This window comes from Natrix helvetica (genome assembly GCF_964273705.1).
Source record: "Natrix helvetica genome assembly, chromosome: 5".
NCBI classification, from domain to species: Eukaryota; Metazoa; Chordata; class Lepidosauria; order Squamata; family Natricidae; genus Natrix; species Natrix helvetica.
In genome coordinates, this window is record NC_138551.1 from 5,426,674 (window position 1) to 5,448,415 (window position 21,742).

General features: G+C 46.3%; 1 protein-coding gene across 2 annotated transcripts in view; it reads right to left on the reverse strand.

The window, feature by feature from the left end:
* Positions 1 to 1,011: 1,011 nt before the first annotated feature.
* The window catches only part of CAPN10 (calpain 10), a 38,074-nt gene continuing 17,343 nt past the window's right edge, over positions 1,012 to 21,742 (reverse strand). For both annotated transcript variants that reach the window (XM_081956060.1, XM_081956061.1), the window contains exons 9-15: positions 19,262 to 19,545; positions 16,116 to 16,318; positions 14,545 to 14,800; positions 12,165 to 12,370; positions 10,220 to 10,265; positions 1,941 to 4,007; positions 1,012 to 1,799 (exon numbers count right to left, since the gene is read on the reverse strand). In XM_081956060.1, coding sequence (XP_081812186.1) covers positions 3,978 to 4,007; positions 10,220 to 10,265; positions 12,165 to 12,370; positions 14,545 to 14,800; positions 16,116 to 16,318; positions 19,262 to 19,545 — 1,025 coding nt within the window. In that variant the 3' untranslated portion in view covers positions 1,012 to 1,799; positions 1,941 to 3,977. The remainder of the gene's footprint in view (positions 1,800 to 1,940; positions 4,008 to 10,219; positions 10,266 to 12,164; positions 12,371 to 14,544; positions 14,801 to 16,115; positions 16,319 to 19,261; positions 19,546 to 21,742) is intronic.

Below are 21,742 nucleotides of genomic sequence, written 5' to 3' on the forward strand. Positions count from 1 at the left end.
GTGAGAATCTTTAATCAGCGGAATGACTTGACTCCAAAAGCTGTCAGTGCTTCATCATTGGAGGTTTTTAAGAAGAGATTGGACAGCCATTTTGTCTGGAATGGTATAAGGCCGTGATGGCAAACCTATGGCGTGTGTGCCCGAAGTGGCACGCAAAGCCATGACGCCTGGCACTTGCGGGCCCTGCCTGTTTGTCTTCTGGTTTTCTGGCGCACATGCGCGCGCGACGATCCACTCTCCTGGGTTCCGGATCCTGGTGCAACCGGTACGGTGCAAAGGGGCCCGGCCTCCACATGAACGTGCGCAGCAAGGACATGCGTCCTTAGCTTCTGCGATGCTCCGCAACGCCTCCGCGATGCTCCAGCTGCTCAGCGGGAGTGTCACGCAGGCACCGTATGCTCTGTGCGCGTGCGCCAAAGAACTCAAATACAGGTAAGGAGGGGGAGCGGGCAGGCGGCCCTCCAGAGCACCGAACTGGAACAGTACCCGGTGCTCCTGGCAGGCACCGGTACACCCATACCAGGGTGTACCGCCTGCAACCCACCACTGGTCCTTCAGTGTGTATTGCAGTGCCGAAAACTGATGCGGGCATGCACACCAGCCAGCTGATCGTCAGGCACAGATGCATGCTACAACCTGGAGTTTGGCTTTTCCAGAGCGTGGCCCCAACGAGCGCGTGCATGACATTTCCATGTGACCTTTTTGGCACTCGGTGCCGAAAAGGTTCGCTCTGGTATAGGGACTCCTGCCTGAGGCAGAGGGCTGGACTAGAGGAGCTCCAAAGTCCCTTCTACTCTGCTGGTCTGTTATTCTGCCTGCTTTCTGTTCTAAATACAATACAATAGTAGAGTTGGAAGGGACCTTGGAGGTCTTCTAGTCCAACCCCCTGCCTAGGCAGGGAACCCTATACCGTTTCAGACAGTATAAATGTTATCCACTTGCCATTCAAATGTCCCCAATTAACACCAGAAATCAGACAATTCAAAAAAAACCACCTTCTGTTTTGTCATATTGCTAGTCCACATTTTTATTTGTTTTATTTCAAAAGACATTTCAACAACACCTCACGTATTTAAAAACAAAATGAAATGAAAATCCAGTGTTTCCAAATCTTAATTTTAAAAAAAAATGCTCTCCAAGGATACTTAGGGAAATGAAATGAATATTGTATGAGCCACTGGAAAGAAACTCGGAATAGCAAAATAATCATCCAGATTTATATTTTGCATGAAATCGCATTTCTTCCTATCGCTTTTATAAGATATTTCCAACCCTCCTGATCGTCGTCTTTTGACAGAAACCTCATAAAAAATTTTTTTGCCACTCCATTGAGTATAATTTTTTCCACAAATCGCTTCCCTGAATGATTGTATTTTAACTCTGCCATGGTCTCCATTACCTAGATAATAAAGGGGAGAATGAGACCGTGTATTTTGGCAGGGATGGGAAATGGGCAGCATTTTTCCCCAGATGTTCTTTGATCAGCAAATGTGGCTCTATTTAAATAAGAAAAATAAGGAAAAGTTGAAGAAAGGCAAAGGAAATGGAGAGATGAAATTTAAATAACAAAAATAAGGAAAAAGAATTGACTGATGAAAGAAAAGCTGAAGAAAATGGGAGAGATGACATTTAAATAAGAAAAATAAGGAAAAAATTGGACCGCCGAAAGGAAAGGGGAAGAAAATGGGAGAGATGAGATTTAAATAAGGAAAATAAGAAAACAGAGTGAAGAAACAAAACGTGAAGAACATAAAGATGAAATGGGATCGAGGTTGAAATAATGCCAAAGAAACTACACACTAGAGCAGGGGTGTCCAAACTTGGGAACTTTAAGACTTGTGGACTTCAACTCCCAGAATTCCCCAGCCATGGCTGGCTGGGGAATTCTGGGAGTTGAAGTCCACAAGTCTTAAAGTTCCCAAGTTTGGACACCCCTGCACTAGAGCAGTGTTTCTCAGCTGTGGCAACTTGAAAATGGGTGGACTCCAACTCCCAGAATCCCACATTGCTAGCTAGGGAATTCTGGGAGTTGAAGTCCACCCATCTTCAATTTGCCAAGGTCAAGAAACACTGCCCTTAAAAAAAAGGCCGTTAAAAACTCTTTTCTTCCAACCACTATCAGTTCAACTCATTTTTGTGCCATCTTTTTCTTGGGGAACATGTGAATATTGATCATTTCACACGAAATAGGCAGGCAAATAAATTTCATAATGAATAAATAAATAATAAATTAGGAGTTGAGCGGGAAACGGAGAACCGGGAGAGATTTAGTGGTATAAATCTGTTCACTTCCAATATGCCATGCTGTCTTCCCCCTTGGGTCGCGCTCTTGCGGGGAATTTAAGGTGCTCCGTGTGCAACACCCCATGAAGAGTTCAACATCAGTGTTGAGGGATGTTTGTTTGTAACAGTGGTAGGAAACCATTGCCCTTTTATGACTTGTGGACTTCAATTCCCAGAATTCATGAGCCAGCTCAGGAATTCTGGGAGTTGAAGTCCACAAGTCATAAAAGGGCCATGATTCCCCACCATTGGTTTAAAACTACATTACGGGTGATGCCCAAGAGGAAAACTGCAATATAAAACGACAAATGAATCCACAGTGGAGAAACAATGCGCTAGTTCAGAAGTATCTGGAGAGCTGGGAGAATTCTGGGAATTGAAGTCCATACTTCTTAAAGTAGCCTAGACCAAGTTTACACAGGCCCGGAACCTGGTTTAGAGCAGACCTACAATGTGATAAAGAGTACAACACAAACCATGAAGATGTCTTGCGCAAAATAACCCAACGGACGTTTTTGATAAATGCTGTCATTTATATACACTACAGAATTCACAAATTCACTTACCCTGTTTTGACCACGTCATGCAGACACTGAGGGGTCGTAAGCTGCAGAAACACCGAAAACCAAATTTATGCCCTAATTTTATTGCTTCTCGAGCCTTACAGAATAACCCAGCACGGTTGGTACGCAAAAGCCATTAATTCTGACCAGGGCTGGTATTCACTTACCTTCCCTACCGGTGCGCGAATGTGAGCGCACGCGCACTCAGCCTTCTGCGCATGCGCTTTTGGCTAAAATAAGGCCTAAATGGGATGCCACAGAGCCGGGTGGGTGGGCAGGCAGGGCCACTCACGATTTCCGCTACTAGTTCGCGTGAATGCCACCTCTGATTCTGACCTCTCTCGACTGTAAAATGTCTCTCTTTGAACACAAAATGGCTGACTCGCCTTCCTTGATCATTTAGGAAATATTTCCAGCTCAAAGCATCGTTGGTTCACATTCAAAACCTCTCAGTTTTGAGCCCAAAACACTTCATCAATAATCAAAATGTCTCGTTTTTCGTTCTTCAGGGAGTCAAAATTGGAACAGTTCAAATTCAAAAACCTTTTGGACGGCCAAAGCTCCAAATTGTTGCGCGTTCCAACTTTTTGCTGCTTCAAAACTTCCTGAAATGTCACAGCCTCCTCGTCTCCTTTTTCCACCATCGCTTCTTCCCTTTTCGTTGGCAAGCCTATCTTTCTGCAGAAGTGCCGATTGCTACGGAAATACAAAGCACGCACACCACACACTGAGAGAATATTATCACCATGGGACCAAAAAACCAATCTGAACACCACCACAATGTACATAAATTTTAAATTGATGTTTAAAGGTGGCCGGAATGAGAAAAGAAAGGAATAGAGACGCAGCCAGAACCAGGAAGAAATCTTGAAGATTTCAACATCAGTTGAAGTTCAGGTATGTTTTGTTTTGTTTTTTTAAACCAAAACGGGAGCGAAACTTGAGCTGGGATGTCACTCAAGTTTATTTCTACAGAAAAGTTGGTTAAAAGTCACAGATGTTCCTTTAACCCACGAAGCTTGGAGATCCAACATAGATTTTGGAATGATTTCAATTTAAACTAAAGCAAGTTTGACTTCCTTCTTAAAGGTCTCCGTTATTTCTTCCTGCAGCAAAAGGGTCGCTCCAAAATTACATTTTCATCACAGCCTTGAAAGAGACCTGCAGAAACCGAGCGGATGGGAAAGGAAGAGATTAAAAACAAAGAACTTGGATAAGTCAAAAAGAAAAAATAAAATAGGTTATCGACTTCAGGATGTTGCTTTTAGAGAACAGGAATTTGGACACAGAAGCTTGAGAAAGTCATCCAATAAAAATGAGAAACAAAAGAATTCTTAACAATAGACAGATAGTCCTCAATTTACAACCACAACTGAGGCCAAAATTTCCACTGCCTAGCAAGGCAGTTGTTATGTGAGTTGTGCCCCATTTTATGACCGTTTTCCCACAGTTGTTAAACGAATAATTGCAGTTGTAAAGCGAATCACCCCAATTTTAATCACATGACTACAGGTAGGTGTGCTAAATGATCATGAGTCACTTTTTTCAGTCCCGTTGTAACTTCAAATGGTCACTAAACGAATGACTGTAAGTCGAAGACTACCTGTATTTGATAATTAGGGAAAAGACTCATTGAGGGTTTTGGTGATGGATCCAGTTGGGATGCAGGAGGATACTCAGATTTTAATCTCTTAATCGAGATCAGCATTTGTCAACCTTGGCAACTTTAACACTTGTGGACTTCAGCTCCCAGAATTCCTCAGCCAGCATGGAAGAGAAACTGCAGCTGGGAGGTCACTCAATTGGCTGCAAGTCAAAAATTTTCCGCAGGGGTGGGGAAGGATGGGCCTTTTATGACTTGTGGACTTCAACTTTCAGAATTCCTAAGACAGCCATGCTGGCTCAGGGATTCTGGGAGTTGAAGTCCACAGGTCATAAAGGGACCATAGTTGCCCATTCCTTTTTCAACCTGTGGACTTCAACTTCCAGAATTCCTTAGGCAGCCATGATGAACTTCAACTTCCAGAACTCCTAAGGTAGCCATGCTGGCTTAGGCATTCTGGGAGTTGAAGTCCACAGGTCATAAAGGGGCCATGGTATCCCACCTCTGCTCTAACTCAAGAAGCTCCAGGATCCAACTTACATTTGAAACGTTTTCAACTTAAATTGAAACCAACTTTGCTTCCTTCTAAATGTTTCCATGGCCACTGTCAACTAATTTACTAAGTCTGCATTACTATTATTCTTCCCTTCCTTCCTAGTACCTATCTCTTCCCACTTATGGCTATAACCATGTTGCTTATATCTTTAAAATTTATATTGTTTTATTGTTTCTTAGTATGATTTGATTGCTTATTAGTAACCTATGACTATCAGTAAGCGTTGTATCTTATGATTCTTGATGAATATATTTTATTTTTTCTTTACGTATACTGACAGCATACACACCAAAGACAAATTCCTTTTGTGTCCAATCACTATTCTATTCTATTCTATTCTATTCTATTCTATTCTATTCTATTCTATTCTATTCTATTCTATTTCTATTCTCAGTGTACATAAAAAGACAAGATACATTCGTCAAGAATCATAAGGCACAACACTTAATGATAGTCACACTTGGAATACTGCATTCAGTTCTGGTCGCCACGATGTAAAAAAGATGTGGAGACTCTAGAAAGAGTGCAGAGAAGAGCAACAAAGATGATTAGGGGACTGGAGACTAAAACATATGAATAACAGTTGCAGGAACTGGGTATGTTCAGCTTAAGAGAAAGAAGGACTAGGGGAGACATGATAGCAGCCTTCCAATATCTCAGGGGTTGCCCCAAAGAAGAGGGAGTCAAACTATTCTCCAAGGCACCTGAGGGCAGAACAAGAAGCAATGGGTGGAAACTAATCAAGGAGAGAAGCAACTTAGAACTGAGGAGAAATTTCCTGACAGTTAGAACAATTAATCATTGGACAGAAGTTGCCTCCAGAAGTTGTGAATGCCCCAACACTGGAGGTCTTTAAGAAGATGTTGGATAACCATTTTGTCTGAAACGGTATAGGGTTTCCTGTCTAGGCACGGGGTTGGACTAGAAGACCTCCAAGGTCCCTTCCAACTCTGCTATTATATTGTATTGTATATTTTAGCACACTATTAATGATAATAATACACTTTACATAGGAGAAAATCTGTCCTTGTGTCTAGTTGTTCTGGTGTGCAATGCTCTATAGTGTTGTTTTGAGGGTAGGAGTTGAAACAATTTATGTCCAGGATGCGAAGGGTCTGTAGATATTTTCACGGCCCTCTTTTTGACTCGTTCAGTGTCCAGGTCCTCAATGGAAGGCAGGTCGGCAGTAATTGTTTTTTCTGCAGTTCTGATTCTCCTCTGAAGTCTCTGTCTGTCTCATTGGGTTGCAGAGCCAAACCAGACAGTTATGGAGGTGCATATGACAGACTCAATAATCAGTGGGACAGAAGAACGGCTGGAGCCTGTTCCCAGTGTGCGCATGCGCAGGGCTGCCAGGAGAAGGGAACAGCTAAGGAACAAGGGGCGACTCGGGAGTAAAGCTATAGGTGGACAGTGAATGGCCCCTCCCCCATAGGGAATAAAGAGGAGCAAAAGGGGAGGGGAGTTTGCAGGAGACAATGAGTTCAATTCATTAGGGTGAAGAACTGTTCATGACTTCTTGCCAAGGAATTGCTGCTACAGCGTGGCATTTGGAAGATATCGGCCTGGCAGCTCTCCAAGCCTGATCAAGGTCTGTAGTTGTGACATCTCTTGAAAGACTGTTGGCCGGGACTTTGCTGGAGAGGAATTCGCTTTAAACTAAATAAAAGGGGGTTTTATCAGGATGAGGAGTCAGCTTCATGCTTTTGGGAAGCTTAGGTCAGAACAAACAGTCGCTTATTTTCACCGTGACTTCAAACACTAAACGAATGGTTGTAAATTGAGGACTACCTGTATTGGGGCATACTGTAGGAACGTCTTGGCCTGGGTTTTTTTTTGGGGGGGGGGGCAGGGGCAATGTAAATCTACCCCAAAGTCAAAAAGCAAAATAAAACTGCTATAGTAAATTCCCAGGAGCTGGACTAGAGGATCTCAAGGTCCCTTTAATCTTTACTTTCTACGATTCTAAGAAAGAATTCACAATGATGGGGAATGCTTTGTGCCTCCCTTTCCATCACCCGCTTCCCCCTCCACCCGCATTTCTTTGGAAGTTTTAGCCGGCCCAATAAAACAAACCTTCTCATCTTGCTCATAAACTCATAAGCTCGTAAATTAAAAAAGCCTATTTTATGGCTTTTTCAATGAAAAAAAAAAGAGATTGGAAGAGTGAAAGAGAAGCCAGAGGAATGTTCAGAAAAGAGGAGCAGAAAGGGGAACTTTTAAAATTTACTGCGGCCAGGGGAGAAATTAGTGGATTTATATAACAGGAGGCACTTAAAGGCAGAATAGTTTGGAAAAATTACATCAGGATTGTGGCCCCTTAGAAGTGACCAGACATCACGATTTACTCGTTCTATAGTTGGGGTGTTAACTGAATTTTTACATCTCCTGTCTCACTATATACTGTATTTTTTGCACTATAAGACACACGTTAGCTTTAGAGGAAGAAAACAAGAAAAAAATCTGCCTCTCCATCCCAGCATCCATCCGGTATTCATCTGGCTGGCATCCTTGCAGCAAACAGCAAACAGCCTGGTCAGCTTCAGCATGTCATCACAGCCCGCGCACATGGCTCGTCAGGGATCCACTCCGTTGCACCCACTACTGGTCAACTGAACTGAGCTGCTGCCGCCGCCGGGGAACACTGGAGCCTTCGCTGCCGAACAGCTGACTGGCGGTTGGATCAGCCTCTCAGAATACCACCAATCAGCTGTTCTAGGCAGCGGCAATTGCCACCACTGCCATTTGACGACGACGTCATTCGCTGCTGTTGTTCACTACCGCTGCTGTTTGCCACCACCACCACTGCTCGCCACTGCAGCCGTTCACTGCCACTGTTCACCACTACTGCTGCTGCCGATCGCTGCCATCACCGTTCACTGACAATCGCTGCCGCCGAATGGAGGCGAACGGCAGTGGCAATAATCAGCAGCGGTGATCCCCGCCTCCTAGAAGAGCTGATTGGTGGTATTCTGGGAGGCCGATCCAACCACCAATCAGCTGCTCAGCAGCTAAGGCTCCAGTGTTCCCCCGGTAGCGGCAAACACCAGCAGCAATGACAGGCGGCGGTGAATGCCACTGCACCAACCCTCCTCCCGCCCACCGCAACATTCGCTCTATAAAACGCACAACATTTCCACCCACAATTGGGGGTGGGGAGTGTGTCATATAGTCTGAAAAATACGGTAAGTGACTCGGAGTAGTTTACAAGTAAAAATAACCAGGTAGAAAAATATATAAAAATTAAAAGATGGAGAGAGCCAGCATGTCAATCTCAGATCCTCATGCTTTGTTGGCTTATTAAGTTGGCTTATGGTTCAGCAGAGTGTGAAAATGAGGCATATGAGACCTCCGGATGGATATAGTAGGGCTGGTCTAGAAACCAGGAGACTATGAGTTCTAGTACCGCTTTAGATGTGAAAGCCGGCTGGTGATTTTGGGCCAATCACCAGATGGTGAGTTTTAGTCCCACTTTAAGCATGAAAGCTGGCTGGGTGACTTTGTGTCAAACACCAGGAGACGGTGAGTTCTAGTCAAGCCTTAGGCATGAAAGCTGGCTGGTGACTTTGGGCGGATCAACAGAAGACTGTGAGTTCCAGTCGCACCTTAAGCATGAAAACCAGCTGGGTGACTTTGGGCCTATCGCCAGGAGACAGTGAGTTCTAGTCCCTATACAGACAGATTCAAGTGTGACAGAGTTTTAGCCTAGTGGAAATGTCACATTTCTTGGGAGAGCCTTAAAAGCAGCAACAGCTAGAAACAATTTAAACTATTCTTCTCTTACAGTTTTTAACACGGTGGCAATACGGCTGCACCCAGGGGTGAAATTCAGCAGGTTCTGGAGAACCGGTAGCGGAAATTCTGAGTAGTTCGGAAAACTGGCAAATGCCACCTTTGGCTGGTCCCAGAGTGGGGTGGAAAGGGAGATTTTGCAGTATCCTTCCCCTGGAGTGGGGAGGGAATGGGGATTTTGCAGTATCCTTCCCCTGGAGTGGGGAGGGAATGGGGATTTTGCAGTATCCTTCCCCTGGAGTGGGGAGGGAATGGGGATTTTGCAGTATTCTTCCCCTGGAGTGGGGAGGGAATGGGGATTTTGCAGTATTCTTCCCCTGGAGTGGGGAGGGAATGGGGATTTTGCAATATCCTTCCCCTGGAGTGGGGAGGGAATGGGGATTTTGCAGTATCCTTCCCCTGGAGTGGGGAGGGAATAGGGATTTTGCAGTATCCTTCCCCTGGAGTGGGGAGGGAATAGGGATTTTGCAGTATCCTTCCCCTGGAGTGGGGAGGGAATAGATATTTTGCAGTATCCTTCCCCTGGAGTGGGGAGGGAATGGGGATTTTGCAGTATCCTTCCCCTGGAGTAGGGAGGGAATAGGGATTTTGCAATATCCTTCCCCTGGAGTGGGGAGGGAATAGATATTTTGCAGTATCCTTCCCCTGGAGTGGGGAGGGAATGGGGATTTTGCAGTATCCTTCCCCTGGAGTGGGGAGGGAATGGGGATTTTGCAGTATCCTTCCCCTGGAGTGGGGAGGGAATAGGGATTTTGCAGTATCCTTCCCCTGGAGTGGGGAGGGAATAGGGATTTTGCAGTATCCTTCCCCTGGAGTGGGGAGGGAATAGATATTTTGCAGTATCCTTCCCCTGGAGTGGGGAGGGAATGGGGATTTTGCAGTATCCTTCCCCTGGAGTAGGGAGGGAATAGGGATTTTGCAGTATCCTTCCCCTGGAGTGGGGAGGGAATGGAGATTTTGCAGTATTCTTCCCCTGGAGTGGGGTGGAAAGGGAGATTTTGCAGTATCCTTCCCCTGGAGTGGGGAGGGAATGGGGATTTTGCAGTATCCTTCCCCTGGAGTGGGGAGGGAATGGGGATTTTGCAGTATTCTTCCCCTGGAGTGGGGAGGGAATGGGGATTTTGCAATATCCTTCCCCTGGAGTGGGGAGGAAATTGTGATTTTACAGTATCCTTCCCTTGCCATGCCCACAGAACCAATAGTAAAAAAAATTGAATTTCACCACTGGCTGCACCCCTCTTGACATGTCCGTCGTTTCCTTTTTCCACCCACTACGATTCTGATCTTTGCCGTTTTTCCATTTTTTTCCTCCTTGGTCGATGAGTTTTTGGTTACTTCGTGCTGCGTTGTTTTCTTTGGAAGGACAACATGGAGCGGGGTGGAACCGTACATTGCTAAATCCCAAAGAGAGGAAGAGCTCACCTCTTGCAGCCTTTGTCCCAAGGTCTCCTTGCTCCAAATGCTCTTCCTGTAGAAAAGCAAACACAACCTTATTAGAAGAGGCCGAACTGCAGAGGGGGGCCCGTCACGGAGAATTCTCAAGACCTTCTGGCTTTTTCCTCATTACTAGCAGCAGAAAAAGAACCTCGGATCATCCCACAGCAGAACATGTCGGAAAATCTCCCACGTTCCGAAATCAAATGCAGAAAGTGGGGAGGTTTTAGGAGAACTAAAGATGATCTCTTAGAATGTCATTGCCCATGGTCTGTCTTCCTTTCGTCCCTCTCCATCCTTCCTTTTCCTTCCTTCCTTCCATCCACTTTCGTTCCTTGCTTCCTCCCATGCATCCAACCAACCAACCAACCATCCATCCATTCATCCACTCACTCTTTCCTTCCATCCATTCCTCCCTCTCTCCTTCCTTCCTTCCTTCCCCCTTTCCTTTGTCTCTTCCTTTCCTTCCTCCCCTCTATCCTTTCTTTCCTCCATCTCCACCTTTCCTTCCTTTCCTTCCTCTGTCTCTTCCTTTCCTCCATCTCTTCCTTCCCTTCCTTTCCTCCCTTCCTTCTTTCTTTCCTCCATCTCCTCCTTTCTTTCCTTCCTTTCCTCCCCTCCATCTTCCTTTCCTCCACCTCCTCCTTTCCTTCCTTCCTTCCCTCCCTCCCTTCTTCTGTCTCTTCCTTTCATCCACCTTCTCCTTCCCTCCCTCCTTTCCCTCTATCTCTTCCTTTCCTCCATCTCCTCCTTTCCTCCCTTCTTTCCTCCCCCCTCCCTTTCCTCCATTCCTCTCTTCCATCCATCCATCAAGTACAATTGGGGGATTATGACAAACCCCACAGCTGAGAGTTGAAAAGGCCCAGTGAGGTCATCAAGTCCCATCTCCTATTCAGGGGTGGGATCAAATGGGATCTTTTTCCTATCTGCCTCCTGGTTGGGGAATTCTGAGAGCTGGAAGTCCATGCACATTAAAGATTCCAAGGCTGACCAACTCTGATCTAGAATGGCTTTCGAAGAACACGGTGTGCTCCAGGAAAAAAATGGAATTAAAATCCTCCTAAATTCTCATTCAGTTGCTGTCACATATGATTGAAATAGGCTGGATGGCGGAGTGGCTATAAAGTACCCTTGCTTTTCGGAGTATAAGACACACTTTTCCCCCTCTAAAAGAGGGTGGAAATGTCAGTGTGTCTTATACACCAAATACAGCTATTTTTGGCCTCCCGAAACCCCGCCCCATGCATCCTAATTCAGCTAAAAACGGGCCCTTTTGAGATGCGCAGAGGGTTTGGGAGGCTTGCAGAGTGCTCCTGGGGGCTGGGGAAGGCAAAAACTACCATATTTCTTGAAGTATAAGACGCACCTTTTCCCCTCAAAAAACAGGCTGAAAATCAGGGTGCATCTTATACACTGAATACAGCATTTTTTGCCTCCCGAAACCCCGCCCCCTTCACCAAAATGGCCATGCATAGCCTTTAGGAGGCTTCCAGAGTGCTCCTGGGGGAGGGCAGAAATGAGCAAAAAAATGGGTCAATTTTTGCACAATTTCTCCCCTCCCCCCCAGCCCCCAGGAGCACTCTATAAGCTTCCCAATGCCCTTTTTTTAACAAACAATGGGGCCGTTTTTTGCTCATCCCCCTCTGCCCCCCGCCCCCCCGGGAATACTCTACAAGCCTCCTAAGGGCTATTCATGCCTTTAAAAAATAACGGGCCCGTTTTTGCAAAAAATGGACAGTTTTTGGGAGGTTTGCAGAGTGCAAAAACACTTTTTAAAGAAAAAAAATTCCTCTTCAAAACCTTGGTGCGTCTTATCCTCCGGTGCATCTTATACTCTGAAAAATACTTTTTTTTTCTTGTTTTCCTCTTCTAAATCTTGGGTGTGTTTTATACTCCGTCTTATAGTCCGAAAAATACGGTGTTTCCTTCTCACCTGTCTATCTTCCTTGCTACAATCAGCGTGAAGCTGCCCTCCGTGTCAGGCAAGTATGTTGACGGGACAATGGCGTAATTTCCTGAAGGCAGCCGACATGTCTGGCTGATTTCCTGAGAGTAGCAATGAGGCACACAACTGATCACCGGCTCCAACTGCAGGAAAGCCGTGGAAGACATTTTCACATGGTTGTTGTCACTGGGAACCTGAGGAGAAATAACAAAGCCTTCTCTATAATTACATTTTACGTAATACAATACAATAGCAGAGTTGGAAGGGACCTTGGAGGTCTTCTAGTCCAACCCCCTGCCTAGGCAGGAAACCCTATACCGTTTCAGACAAATGGCTATCCAACATCTTCTTAAAGACTTCCAGTGGTGGGGCATTCACAACTTCTGGAGGCAACTTCTGTTCCACTGATTAATTGTTCTCACTGTCAGGAAATTTCTCCTCAGTTCTAGGTTGCTTCTCTCCTTGATTAATTTCCACCTGTTGCTTCTTGACTTCATACTTGACTTATACCTTAAGGATACACAGAGACTAACCTATCTGAATGTATTTTAGGAGACACAATTGACAAATTGATCAATGCCCAAAGCTTGGAACCAGTGAAGGAAAAAGAAAAAGAAAGAGAAGGAGAAGGAGAAGAGGAGGAGGAGGAGGAGGAGGAGGAGGAGGAGGAGGAGGAGGAGGAGGAGGAGGAGGAGGACTACCAGAGGAGTCAGTCAGAGCTGCAACAATTGAAACACTGAGAAATGTAGAATTTAGAATAACTGAGTTGGAAGGGACCTTGGAGGTCTTCTAGTCCAGCCCCTTGCTTAGCAGGAAACCCTATACCATTTCAGGCAAATGGTTATCCAACATCTTCTTATAGACTTCCAGTGTTGGAGCATTCACAACTTCTGGAGGCAACTTCTGTTCCACTGATTAATTGTTCTAACTCTCAGGAAATTTCTCCTCAGTTCTAAGTTGCTTCTCTCCTTGATTAGTTTCCACCCATTGCTTCTTCTTCTACCCTGAGGTGCTTTGGAAAATAGTTTCACTCCCTCTTCTTTGTGGCAACCCCTGAGATATTGGAAGACTGCTATCATGTCTCCCCTAGTCCTTCTTTTCATTCAACTAGACATCCCCAGTTCCTGCAACCATTCTTTGTATGTTTTAGTCTCCAGTCCCCTAATAATCTTCGTTGCTCTTCTCTGCACTCTTTCTAGAGTCTCCACATCTTTTTTACATCGTGGCGACCAAAACTGAATGCAGGATTCCAAGTGTGGCCTTACCAAGGCCTTATAAAGTGGTATTAACCCTTCACGTGATCTTGATTCTCTCCCTCTGACGGCCCTGCAAAAAAGTGACTCGGGACCGTTTCCCACACAGGAGTCCACTGCAGCATCTCCACGGTGATGGGATCAACATTTCGAGGCTTAGCCACCGGCGCTTCTTGATGACGAAAGCAGGCATGCTAGCTAAGGAATTCTGGGAGTTGAAGTTCCTGACCCCTTCAAGCGACCCAGGTTGAGAGACACGGGTGGAATTCAATCAGCAATGGCGAACCTGTTCTGACCCAGCTCCCCACACATGGCAAACCCACAATGATTCCTTTCTTAGGAGGGCCTGCAGCCCCGACAAAAAGTTTCTCTCTCTCCACAGGCTAACAAGTCTGTCCAGCAGGGAGATGAATAGTTGTTTGCCAGACCTATTCCTCTCCGCCCCTGCCTTTTATCCCGAGATATGGTGGGGTTTCGCTAGCAGATTGGCTCTTCCATCCCAAGGACCGGCCCATAGATTTCCACTGCTCTCCTCTCCTCTGCCTTCTGCGCATCCACGTGCCAGGGACTGGACCCAGCTGTTCCTCCTCTTCCTCATCAGCTACCTCCAGACCTGGGGGCTCTTGACTCTCCCTCTGAGGGCTGATGGACGCCCCAGGAGCCACCTCTATCTCTGTCTCTCTCTGCCAGCTCCATTCCTTCTTCCCCCTCGCTGACCCTGACTCCTACGCCGCCGCCTCCTCTGATTCGGCTGTCAACTCATAAAGTTGCCATGATGAGGAAAGGGGGGAAGCACATTCCACGCATACCTTCAGCTAGAGTCGGATCTCAGATTACTACAGCAGGCTTGGGAGGGGTGCACCTCATTGGGAAATGTGATTCATGACGCAGACTGAGGAGAGGGAAGGAACAGGGGTAAAGTTCAGCTATAATTCAAATGAGGCTTAGATCTGACTGCAATACGATATTGCCAAAATGGAGCTCCTAATAAGTTACTGGTTTTCTTTTGAAATTTGGCTTGAGGCTCATGAATCAATTAGGGCATCTTTCGGAAACCTGACATCGGCTGCCGGAGAGGCCGTGACCAACAGGCCACAACAGAATCTCAATATTACCTGGAAGATATGAAAGCCAATGGGACGGCACTTGTTATCTGGGCAGTGTTGACGGAGGGCCACCTTGATGCTTCTCTGTCCAAACCCGGTGGGAACTGACAAAGGGAAGCAGGGATTGGTGTGGAACGAGGGGAAGTTGCGGCTGCCTCCGGCGTTGTGGCCTTTCTTCCACGATCCCTCCAGCTGAGCCGTCTCCCACTCGCCTCTCGGGAAGGCTTCGTGAATGGTGTTATCCAGCAAAGGCAGTTTGATTTCACTTGCAAGAGACCGAGGAGACGGGGAGGCAGAAAAGAGAGAAGGAAGAAAAAAAAATTACCTACCATGTGGCTTCTCATCACTCACGCCCCTTTTTGAAACCCTTTTTTTAATTAAAATTTTAATATAGCGAAGTCCTTGACTTATAACAGTTCATTTAGCGGCCATTCAAAGTTACCAAAACGGCGATGAAAAATGTGACGTATATCCATTTGTTTTTTTGAAGTATTTCTAGCAGGACTCTGTAACAGCTTTGTCTCCTATATGCCATTTGTCTGGTAAACTCGCAAGGTGTCAAACTCAAGACAAGTGAGGAGGTTGGGGAGGAAGATGGGCCAGTCCTGGAGTCTCGGGAGGGCTCTGATGAGGGCTCTGTGTCGGAGGCAGAGAGGGGGCCAGGGCCGTCTGACAGTTATCAGCTGTTGTCAGTCAGACAGCAGTGAGGCAGAAGAACAGCTGGAGCCTGTTCCCAGTGTGCGCATGCGCAGAGTTGCCAGACAAAGGGAGCAGCTAAGGAACAGGGGCGACTTGGGAGTAAGGCCACAGGTGGACAATGAATGGCCCCTCCCAGAGGAAATAAAGAGCAGCGAAAGCGGAGTGGAGTTTGCAGGAGACAATTAGTTCGCTTCATTAGTGGTGAAGATTTGTTCGTGACTCTCAGAGACTCCTTGCCAAGTACCGTATTTTTTGGACTATAAAATGCACTGGATTATAAAATGCACCATGATTTTGTAGAGGTAATTTTTTTTAAAAAGGTTTTGCACTCTGCAGGTCTCCCAAACCCTCTGTATGCCTCGTTTTTTGCAAAAAAAAGGGGGGGGAGGGGGTATGCAGAGCTTTGGGAGACTTATAGAGTACTCCTGGGGTGCTGGGGGAGGCAAAAAAAGAGCAAAAACAGCCATCTTCTTGTTCATTTTTGCCCTCCCCAGCCCCCAGGAGCACTTTGCAGGCCTCCTAAAGGCTATGCACGGCCATTTTTACAAAGGGGACGGGGTTTCGGTAGGCCAAAAATGCTTTATTCAGTGTATAAGATGCACCCAGATTTTCGCCCTCTTTTTTGAGGGAAAAAGGTGCGTCTTATACTCTGAAAAATACGGTATTTTCTTGTAAAGTGTTGCGTTTGGAAGATATCGGCCTGGCAGCTCTCCAAGCCTGATAAGGTCTGTGGTTGTCAATTCACCCTTGAAAGACTGTTTGCCGGGACTCTGCTCGATGCGAATGAGAGAAATTCACATTTGCTTAATAAAAAGGGTTTTTTGTCAGGACAAGGAGTCTGCCTCGGGATTTGGTGAAGGCTAGGTCAGAACAGGAGGTACCTGAGAGAAATTCTTCCGCTGGAGAAAACCCGGAGCAGGAAATTCCCTTCCGTATTATTCAGGAAAGTGCTGGGAATGACCAGGTAGTACCCAGGAGAAAGCTCACAATGGAGATGCACCTCTCGGTTGAAGGAATGACAAGCGGTGCTCGCTACAGGAGGCGCAGAGAGCGTCTTGGGAAGGTTGAACTGTTTCTTCTCAATCTGGAACACAAGAGAGCAGGACGGGGCTGAATACCGGAAGTCCTCAACTTACAACAATTCGTTTAGTGCAGGGGTGTCAAAACTCGATTTCATTGAAGGCCACATCAGCAGAGGTGGGTTGCTCCCGGTTTGGCCCGGATCGGGCGAACCGGTAGTGGCGGGAAGCTCCACCCACATGCCCTGCGCTTCTGCACAGAAGCATTGCGTGCACAAGCGAAGTGGTAGTTTTGACCTCAGAGGGCTGGGAGCGGGTGGCCAGGGTGGTAGTGGCCAGTCAACATCACTTGTGTCAGGGGCGCCTGTGGTGGCCAAAGCACTCTGCCAGCGAATATGGGCTCGCAACAATGGTGGGTTACAACTGGTATGCCTCGGCACGGGCGTATCGGTGCCTTCCGGGAGCACTGGGTATCATTCTGGTACGGTGCTCCAGAGGGCCAGCCCGCCCACTGTCCTTACCTGTATTTGAGCTCTTCAGGGCTTATGCGCATGGAGCATACGGCATCTGCGCGACGCTCCGCTGAGCAGCTGGAGTGTCGCGGAGGTGCCACAGAGCGTCGCACATGGAAAGTACGCATGCGTGTCCTGCACACGTTCATGTGGTGGACGCCGGGCCCCTGTTGCACCGAGACCCAGAACCCATACTGGCTCACGAGCTCCATTTTCGGCTGCGACAGCCTCCTGCAACCCTCTACCGCAGAAAATGGAGCTTCGGAGGGCTGCCTAGTAAAACGGGGCAAAACTCACTTGACGAATGTCTCGCTTAGCAAAGGAAATTATAAGCTCAATTTGGGGTTATAAGACGAGGACTACCTGTATGTAGGCGGGAAAGGCAGCATCATTTTACACGTTGAGAAAACAGAGACTGGATTTTAAAAGTACGTCAGGAATATAAGCCGCTCCTTCAACCTGGGAAAGCTACTTTAGTGCCGAATTCCAATCCAGGCGGCCACCAAAACCTTCTTCGGGAACTTTTCCGCGCTCAGAATTAAAGAGATTTACAAGGAATTCACTGAGGAAGACCTGAATACGCCAGAAAAGGAGCGGATGGATTGAGGCCATCGTAGATTTTCCAGCAGGGTTTGGATTCTGCCCTGCACTTGTTTATTCCGTGATCAGGATCTCCAATGTTGAGATAAGAGGCGGGTGAGCCCATAGAAAGAAAAGGGGCGTGAGAAGAATCTCAGAAGAGACACCCTAGTTTCTTGGACTATAAAGGTAAGGGATGTGCAGGTAGGCCTTGACCAGGGGTCAAAGAGCCACAAAGGTTCTAACCGGAAGCCCCCAGTTCAATTCTGGGGCCAACCGGAAGTCTGGTTCCCCTACCATAGAGTGTTCTCCTAGTGCGGCATTTTCCCCCCTCTAACTGTCCTAACTGAAAGCCCTATAAACTGTGATGCCGATCGGCGACAGGGAGCCGCAGCAGAGGGATGAAAAAGTCACATGCGGCTCTAGAGCCACAAGTTGCCGACCCCTGATCTTGACCTATGACCACAATTGAGTCCCAAATGTTTGTTGCCAAGTAGCACATTTATTAAGCGACTTTCCCCCCATTTTATCACCTTTCTTGTTCCACTCGTGAAGCCTACTCTATCTGCACCTTGGCTATTCAATTCTAGGTAACCCTCGACTTACGGCCACGACTGAGCCCCAGATTTCTGTTCCTACACGAGACATTGATTAAGTGAATTTCCCCCATTTTTATGAACTTACCAGCCACCGTTGTTAAGTGAATCGCTATGGTTGTTAAGTGAGTATCATGGTTGTTAAGTAAATCTGGCTTCCCCATTGATTTTGCTCTTCAGAAGATCGCAAAAGGGGAACACACGACTCCCCCAGGGCACTGCAATGGTCATAAATATGAATCCGTTGCCAATCAGGTGACCATGGGAAATGCTGCAACAGTCGTTAAGTCTGAAAAATGGCCGTCAGTCACTTTTTTCAGTGTTTGAACTTCAAATGGTCACTAAACAAATAGTTGTAAGTCAAGGACCACCCTTATGTCGGTTTAATTTTTTTTTAATGCTGGTTTAATGAGAGACACGATGTAATGGCTTGCATTTGGGGATTTTTAACTCGGGGGCATGCCATCTTCCAAGAAAAGCGAGTGGGTCACGCGGAAAAACCGCTCCTGTGGAAAAACTCCCGAAATGAAACGCTGTGCAAGCTGGCTTAGTTCTGAGTTTGTGGGGCTGGCTAGTCAAACTGACAAAGCCAAATTCTTTTAAGGGATTTTAAGAGAGATCAAATCGACCTTGCATTCTTGTGGTGGATTTTCCTGGATCCTTTGGCCATTTTATTTTCCCATAAAAAATCCATTAAGGAAAAAAAAATGTTGTTCGGCAACATTTCATTTCATGCAAAGAACCGTCCAACTTCCAGCGCCTTCAATTTTGCAAGGAAAAAACCTCAGGTGTGGGGGTGGGGGGGTAGAAAAGGCAAAACCTTCTGGGGTGGAGTAAAGTTGTATTTCCCCCCCTCCCCACCCCGTCAGGACTTGAATGGAGAGCCAGAAGGCAAGAACCATTAAGGAAACAGGGTCGACTTGGGAGTAAGGCTTGGAGACGATTGGGCCCTCCCATAAGATATAAAAGAGGAGCGAACGGGACGTGAGCTTTTGCAGGAAGCAATTAATTCATCTGGTCGGTTCAAGCTTTGAAAAGTTCTGTTTGACTCTGTGCAAAGTTTGGCCTTGCTCTGCATTTGGCAATTAGGCCTCCTGCAGCGTTTCAAGGGAGATAAAGGCGGGAGCTTATCAACATTACCCTGAAAGACTGTGTCAACTCGAGCAGACATCTGTCAGAATCTTCACAGACTGTTTGTGAATCATTACGGGCTGTGAAGGACCATAATTCACAGCCATCTAGATAAAAGAGGGTTTGGGGGACTCAGATCGGGATTTATGCTTTCTGAGGAAGCCTAGGAGAGAACGCTCATCTTCCCTACCTTCCATATGTGCAAGCCCACGGCGTGGTAGTTCTTCCCTCGGACATTATCCACTAAGGAGGAGTCGGCTTCCGGGAGGCGAGGCCAGGCGCGAATCCTGCCAGCCCAATCGGTGCTCTGCTTCCGGGGCTTCTGCAGGAGGGCGACGCACAGCTCACTCTGCTCGGAGACTCTCAGCCAGAATTTGGGGTTGGTGGGGAAGGTGCTGTTGTTACGACAACCCCCCGCAGACTGCCCCCGCACCCAGGACCCGTACAGCTTCTGCGTGTGGCTCAGCACCCTGTCTGAACGGGAAGAGGGAAAAAAATACTCATCACGACTCTGGAGCTACTGGAGCGGAACCAAACTTTTAGTATTAATATTCCGAGACATTTCAAGTTGCAAAACTTTTCACAAAGGAGTTTCTTTTGTCGGCAAAAAGAACCAGGCAATCGAGACAGAGAAGGCGTCGGACGAAAAAGTCATACAGGTTAGTCCTCGAACTTACCGTATTTTTCGGAGTATAAGACGCACCTCCTTTCCTCAAAAAAGCAGCTGAAAATCTGGGTGCGTCTTATACACTGAATACAGCATTTTTTTGGCCCCTGAAACTCCGTCCCTTCATCAAAATGGCCATGCATAGCTTGTAGGAGGCTTTCAGAGAGCTCCTGGGGGCTGCGGGGGGGGGGGGGGGGGCAATTGAGCAAAAAATGGGCCGTCTTTTGCTCAATTCCCCCCCCCCCCCAGGAGCACTGTGAAAGCCTGCTAAAGGCTATGCATGCCCCTTTTTTTGGACAAAAAACAGGCCCGTTTTCGCAAAAAGTAGACAATTTTTTGCTCGTGTCCCCCCCCACCCCCCAGGAGCACTGTACAAGCTTCCTAAAGGCTATAAATTCCCTGTTTTTGGGAGGTTTACAGAGTGTAAAAACTTTTTTTTTTTAATTTGCCTCTTTAAACCTTGGTGCGTCTTATACTCCAAAAAATGCAGTACCTCAGTTCGTTTAGGGACTGTTCAGAGTTACAATGTCACTGGATTAAGCGGCTTATGACCGTTTCCCCACACTTACGACCGTTGTGGCATCGCCGCAGTCACTTGATCAAAACTCAAAGAGGCGTGGCCACTGGTTCGCATTTACGACGGTTGCAGTGTCCCAGTGTCCCAGTGTCACGTGGTCCCCTTTTGCGACCTTCTGACAAGCAAAATCAAATGGGGAAGCCAGAGGCACATGACAAGTGTGCTACTTGTTGAAACAACTGCAGTGATTCACTTAGCACCTGTGGGCTCTTAAGAAATGTCTCACTTAGCGACAGAAGGTTTGGGCTTGATTGTGGTCGTAAATCGAGGGCTGCCAGTAGCTGAATAGCCAAGATACAGATAGACTAGGCTTTACAAAATGTCTGTTATTAAAAATCTCCCTCTCTCGCCTCAGATTTTGGTTTCTGCACATGTTCAGAGTTTAGTGAAGAGAAGGGTGGTTTGGGAACGGTGGTCTCAGCCTCATTTTTGGATCTTTGTTCCTCCTCTTCTTAAAATAGGACTGTTGACTTACTACCACAATTGAGCCCAAACCTTCTGTCGCTCAGTGAGACATTTCTTTTTTTTTAAATGTTTTTTTAAATTTTAAAACAAACAAAAACATACATTAAAAAATACATCAATTACATAAATTGAATATATGATTTACAATGATAATCAATGTATTAACGTATAGTGGGTTGATAACTACTGATTTTATATGCAATTGAAAGCGGTGATGCACAAAATGTTTGTGACCAAACAACATGCTAAATAGATATGTAATTGATTATATATATATAAAGAGGGAGTAGTGAGCTCCCTCCCATATTTGGGCATACCAGGGGTTGTAACACAAATACATACCTATTTCGCTGGCTTAGCTGATAAAGGAGGAGAGCCTGTGGCTTAGTGGCAATTACATAGGCCTAATATGCAATACAGCCCTGGTTCGAATCCCAATAAGGGTATGGCTAGCTGATGAGAGCTAAATAGCTTGAAATGGATCCATACTAGTCTCCCTTTATTTATTTATCAGCACAAATACAACACAAACATAGCAAAGGCAACATTAAAAATAAAAATATGGGTTTCTGCCTGGATGGTCTTCAGTAATGAGCCGAATGACAGAAAGAGGGAGTAGTGAGCTCCCTCCCATATTTGGGCATACCAGGGGTTGTAACACACATACATACCTATTTCCCTGGCTTAGCTGATAAAGGAGAAGAGCCTGTGGCTTAGTGGCTAATACATCTGCCTAATATGTAATACAGCCCAGGTTCGAATCCCAGTAAGGGTATGGCTGATGACAGCTAAATAGCTTGAAATGGATCCATACTAGTCTCCCTTTATTTATTTATCAGCACAAATACAACACACACACACACACACATGTATATGTATATGTATGTATGTTTTTGTGAGACATTTTTTAAGTGCATGTTACCCCATTGATCAATCTTTCTTGCCGCAGTAGTTAAGTGGAT